This window comes from Rhinopithecus roxellana, chromosome 1 (genome assembly GCF_007565055.1).
Source record: "Rhinopithecus roxellana isolate Shanxi Qingling chromosome 1, ASM756505v1, whole genome shotgun sequence".
NCBI lineage: Eukaryota > Metazoa > Chordata > Mammalia > Primates > Cercopithecidae > Rhinopithecus > Rhinopithecus roxellana.
In genome coordinates this window covers 206,248,700-206,254,699 of record NC_044549.1, presented here as the reverse complement: position 1 = coordinate 206,254,699, position 6,000 = coordinate 206,248,700, and the positions used below count along the sequence as shown (strand labels likewise).

The 6,000-nt window shown below is 44.1% G+C and overlaps 1 protein-coding gene across 4 annotated transcripts in view; it reads left to right on the top strand.

Moving 5' to 3' along the window:
• The first annotated feature begins 489 nt into the window (after nt 1-489).
• OPA1 (OPA1 mitochondrial dynamin like GTPase) overlaps nt 490-6,000 on the top strand; it is a 101,838-nt gene continuing 96,327 nt past the window's right edge. For 2 of the 4 annotated variants that reach the window (XM_010373004.2, XM_010373001.2), the window contains exon 1: nt 490-755. In XM_010373004.2, coding sequence (XP_010371306.2) covers nt 724-755 — 32 coding nt within the window. In that variant the 5' untranslated portion in view covers nt 490-723. The remainder of the gene's footprint in view (nt 756-6,000) is intronic. The other 2 variants (XM_010373002.2, XM_010373003.2) reach the window with 1 other exon arrangement.

Sequence of the window (6,000 nt, the reverse complement as noted above, 5' to 3'; positions counted from 1 at the left end):
TCTAATTGATTGAATTCCCTTTCCGACCTGATCCTCAGAGATTCTAAGGGACTTAGCCTAACCATGACTCTTCCTCTTGCTTCTCACCTCCCAAGATTGCCCTCAGGATGTGAAAGTGCTTTCAAACCAAGATGCCCAACAAAGAAGGCAGGCAAATGTGCAAGAGTTAGTTTGTATTAATCTATTACTGTATTTCACCTTGCACTCTCCTTCGTGCTTCGTGCTTCGTTTCCTTCGTGCTCCCTCAATATCCAACTCTTAATAAATTCATGGCTCCCGGTGAGCATTCATCACTTCCGATTCCATGCCTTTAGCCCTTCCCGTCCCCGCCCAACTCTCGCTCCCTCCCCTGGCCAAATCTCTAACTCGCAAGACCAATTCTGAATTCCAAACCGGAAGCAAGAAGGCGGGGCCACGTGAGGAGCGATGGATTGCGCCAGTCCGTTCCCGATGCACTATGCGCATGCGCTAGTCCCCCGCGGACCGTTCGTTCTGCCCTCATAGAAAGGGTGAAGGGGTTGTTTCCGTGACGGACTGACTACGGGTGCCTGTGAGGCTCTTGCGGAAGTCCATGCGCCATTGGGAGGGCCTCTGCCGCGGCTCTGTGCCCTTGCTGTTGAGGGCCTCTTCCTGGGTCATTCCTGGACCGGGAGCCGGGCTGGGGCTCACACGGGGGCTCCCGCGTGGCCGTCTCGGCGCCTGCGTGACCTCCTCGCCGGCGGGATGTGGCGACTACGTCGGGCCGCTGTGGCCTGGTAAGTACAGGCTCTAATCTGGCCCTGTTAATTCTGGGGCCTCTTCAGAGTGGGGTTGTCTTGTACTCTATCTCCAAAATGTGCAGATAACTCTCAGGCCAGGCCGAGCGCAGTCGGAGAATTCCCAGATGTTCTTAAGGACCCAGAATGACAGGAGCCCTGCCTGGGCTTACGTTCGGAGCCGGCTTCAATTCTGGCCCTTGTCTCTGGCCCTATCCAACCCGAAAATTCTGGACGCCTCTCAATCTTGGCCTGCCTCTATTGTCCTTTTGTCTCTGCCCTTTACACTCTTGTGTCCTCAGTGTTCTCTCTGTCTCTGGCTGCCTTTTTTGCCTTTTTTCTGTGCTCTCCATGCCAGGTTTGGCTCTGTCCGTGAGTCACCTCTCTCCACATTTCTCCTAACTCTCGCTGTCTTCTTTTACTTCCATTTCCACGCCATGCGTACATTGCATCTTCAGGTATCTGGGCTCTTCTGTCGGGTAAAGGGGCGTCCGTCTCTTTCCCTAGCCCGCTGATGGGAGTCAGAACTAGAGCAGTGACGCACACGGTGTCAGAGACGGTGATTCGAGATGCCCTTTCAATAGCAGCTTTTTTCAGTGTTTAGGGAGGGAGACTTGCTTTTTGATGCAAAGTGGTGAACGTGGCACCACCGTTCAATCGTTGTTGCCCTGGGCTGGTTTAATTCTAAGTAGAAAATCAGAGAAAGCTTTTCATTTCTGTGCGTTACTGTAGGCATTGTAATGAGATTAAATTGGATTTTATAGGAAATTGTATTGTAATGTCCTTAGACCTTCAAGCTTAGCTCATTGTTGAAGGCATTTGGTAGGACGTAATATGCGCCAAGCAAAATTGGAAAAACGTGGTTTTCCTGAATTCACTTCTAAACACTTGTCTTGAATTTTTTCCAGACCTTTTTAAGTGTTGTAGATAATTTATCGTGTTTATAAGGAATGGAATGCATTTGTTAGTTTGTTTTTGTTTTGTTTGTTTTGTTTTGAGCCGGAGTCTCGCTCTGTCGTCCAGGCTGGAGTGCAGTGGCGCGATCTCCGCTCACTGCAACCTCCGCCTCCCAGATTCAAGCAGTTCTCCTGTCTCCGCCTCCCGAGTAGCTGGGATTACAGGCGCCCATTACCACACTTGGCTAATTTTTGTATTTTTAGTAGAGATGGAGTTTCACCATTTTGGCCAGGCTGGTCTCGAACTCCTGACCTCATGTGATCCACCTTCCTCGGCCTCCCAAAGTGCTGGGATTACAGCCGTGAGCCACCGCGCCTGGCCCAATTTGTTTTATATACTGGAGTCCAAAATGCAAAACTAGATGAGATACAGTAGTTAACGGTGTTGGTCAATTAGAATTATTGCATAGGTATTTTTAATCTCATGGAATTTTAGTCTTTGAGTAAGTTCACAGCCCTTGGTATTAAAGTATGTTATTTACAGCCTTTGCATTTCTACTTCTCGATATTTAGCGGGGAAACATCTGATTTTCTTTAAATAAAAAGAGAAAAGACTGCAGAAGATAGCATTCTCTGTTGGAGCAATTAAGATGTATAGGAAGAACTACAAAGATGGAGTTTTAAAACAAACTGATTTGTAAGTGGTATTTATTTAATTGGATGTCATTGGGCTAAATTATTTCTAAACTTACCATGGATACCATTGAGTCATGGCTTAAAAATGTCTCCTGGTGATGGCACAGTTTAGCTACTAAAGAAGTAGAGATGTGGGAAGCCAGAAGCCCCAAACTTTGGAATTTGTCTTTTGCTATAGTTCCTTTGCATGTTGTGAAAGAATACAGTTAAATTCCTGCTCCCTAACAGATGAGAGCGTAAGCATTTTTTTTTGACATACATGTGCTCATGGACATGTGAAAAGATCAATACTAACATTTATTTGGGTGCAATAATTAATGTGTGTAAAATTATTTTTAAAAGAATTACATATCAGGGAATGATATATTGATTAAAAGTGATGGTCATTGAACAAGAGAGTAGTTGATTTCTAGGGGAAACCTATTTTGCATCATATTTGATTTTTAGTTTTGACTGAATATTGAAGTCTATATTCAAAATTCTTTTCCTTTAGAACTGTAAAGGCATTGCTACATTTTCTTCTGATGTAGTTGTTTGGTGCTGCTGAGAATTCTCATGACAGGCTGATTTTTTCATCTTCATGATTATCTTGTTTTTCCCTTCACGGAACCTCTTAGGGTCTTTATCCATTATCCTAAATTTCTCAAGGCTTGGACCCGGTGTAGGTTTGGTTTTCTTTTCTTTTGCTACTCATGTGACTTGGCTCACTCAATGGGCCTTTCCCATTATCTTTCTTCATTTCTGAGAAGTTTTTTTCTCTTTTTTTTTTTATTTTCTTCCTTTCATTTTTCCTGTTCTTTTTCTTTCTAGACATCTCTTAGGTGGATAGTGGTCCTCTTAGATTGATCTGTTATGTCTGTGATTTCCAAAATAAGATCTTTACTCATTGTCTGTTAAAAGGAAAAGTATACATATACCCTATGTATGTATGCACACTTTTTAATTTTTAAATTATGTATGTATCTGTACTAATTATTTACATTGTGAGTCTAACCCTAACATAATCTTAAAGGATAAGATACAAAACATACTGCATCTAGAAGCTTCAGTACTTTCTTCCTGAATCCCAGTAGATCCTTTTGTTCATCCCACGGGATGCCTTCCGCCCCCATCCTCCCGCTCCCTTTAGATACCACATTCCCACATCTCTGCATAATTTAACTTTCCTTTTATGTTTTTCACCTTTTTTCTTTGCTTTTTATGTCCTAGGAAATTTCCTTAATTCATTTTATGGTTTTGCTGTTGATTTTTTTTACTACTGGCCATTGCAACTTTATTTATTTATTTATTTATTTAACACAGGGTCTTGCCATCTTGTCCAGGCTGGCCCCGAACTCCTGGGCTCAGGTGATTGTCTCACCTTGGCCTCCCAAAATGCTGAGATTACAGGCATGAGCCACCACATTAGGTGGCAACTTAATTTTTTTATTTTTATTTTTGCTTTTAGAGGGCACCTAGCACTGAGCATTGCAACTTTCATTTCCATGAACTTTTAAAAACATTTATTAAACTCTTAAAGACATGTTTAATTCTGTACACTTTTTTTTTTTTTTTTTGAGACAGAGTCTCGCTCTGTCGCCCAGGCTGGAGTGCAGTGGCCGGATCTCAGCTCACTGCAAGCTCCGCCTCCTGGGTTTACGCCATTCTCCTGCCTCAGCCTCCCCAGTAGCTGGGACTACAGGCGCCACCACCTCGCCCGGCTAGTTTTTGTATTTTTTAGTAGAGACGGGGTGTCACCGTGTTCTCGAACTCCTGACCTCGTGATCCGCCCGTCTCGGCCTCCCAAAGTGCTGGGATTACAGGCTTGAGCCACCGCGCCCGGCCAAATTCTGTACACTTTCTATTGTTCTTTGATTGCTGTTTTTGAATAACAACAAGGAGTACGCCTTGGCATTTTGATATCGTCTTAATAGTCTCAATAATAGTTCCCTTGGCGCACTGTATACTCTCAAGTCTGAAATGTTTTGTATGCAGCTATACATTGACAGTTGAATGGTCTTGCTCCAACTGGATCAGCAAGAACATAAAGAATCATTTAGCTGGTACAAAGCTGCGACTTGTGAATTCCCTGTTAACACCAAAGAGACGTGTGAGACTCATAGTGAAACTAAAGATGACTTGTGAGTTCCACATTGAGACCAAATAAGTCTTTATGATGGTGACAGAGAGTGGTGTCAATGGCTAAAGTTTTGGTCAATCTCTCTAAATTGAGGGGCTGACCAAAATGGGGAACGTAACGATATTAGACATAATTTTGAGAAACATGGGTATGTAGATGGTAATGGAGGAAATGGGTGTAGTTGAGATTGCCTAGCAAGAGTGAGAAGTACGTTAGGTCTAAGCCCTGATGAGTTCCCAACGTTTCCAGGGTAGTTGAGGATACTGAAAATGAGTGGCCAGTGAGATAGAGGTAAAACTAGATACTGCCCAAGGAAGAGGAAGTTTCAACAGTGAGGAGGTGTCAACGTTGTCAGGAATTGCTGAGAGGTTAGATGAAACCAGAATTGAGCAGAATGGCCATTGGAAGCCTGTGGTGCCCTCAGTAAGAGCTGTTTCACTGAAGTGATAGAAATGGAAATCAGGCCGGGCACGGTGGCTCACTCCTGTAAATCCAGCACTTTGGGAAGCCAAGGTGGTCGGATCACTTGAGGTCAGGAGTTCGAGACCAGCCTGGCCAACGTGGTGAAACCCCGTCTCTGCTAAAAATACAAAAATTAGTCGGGTGTGGTGACGGGCGCCTGTAATCCCAGCTACTCAGGAGGCTGAGGCAGGAGAATCGCTTGAGCCCCGGAGGTGCGGGTTGCAGTGAGCAGAGATCGAGCCATTGCACTCCAGCCTGGGCGACAGAGCAATACTCTGTTTCAAAGAAGAAGAAAAAAAGAAATGGAAATCAGGATGGTTTGGCTTTTATTTTAATAAAATAGCTAGAGCAGGGAAATGGGGTATTTTTTTTCCCCCCTTTTAAGATGAGAGATAGCTGGGCGTGGTGGCTCACACCTGTAATCCCAGCACTTTGAAAGGGAGGATCACTTGAGCTCAGGAGTTTGAGACCAGCCTGGGCAACGTAGCAAGACCTTGTCTCTACTAAAATTTAAAAAACAATTAACTGGGCATGCTGGCACACACCTCTAGTCCCAGCTATGTGTGAGGCTGAGGCAGGAGGATCACACTTGAGCCCAGATAGACGGGGCTGCAGTGAGCCCTGATAATGCCATTGCACTCCAGCTTGGGCAACAGAGCAAGACTTTGTCTCATAAATAAATACGCTGTCTCACAAATAAATAATAAAGATGGGAGGAGAGATTTGACTTAAGATTCCTCAAAGGGCAGGAGGAAAGAGAATTCCAAACAGCGATTCACCTTTAATGGGAGGAAGATCACTTAATTTTATGTGAGGGAGAAGAGAATTGGTGGAGATACAGTAGGTGAACAGCTTTTATATGAGGAAGTTGAACGTGTCATTGTAATAGGTTCCATTCTCTGTGAAGTAGAGGACAAGGTCATCTACTGAGAGTTGGGGGAGACCAAGAGAGATAAGGGGAGATTAGAAGAGCTTGGAGAACAAGAAATACTCCTAGCAGACAATGGAAGAATGAATTGCTAAGAGAGATGAAGTAGGATTGTTAAGTAATTTTGAGGGCCCTGTTGAGATG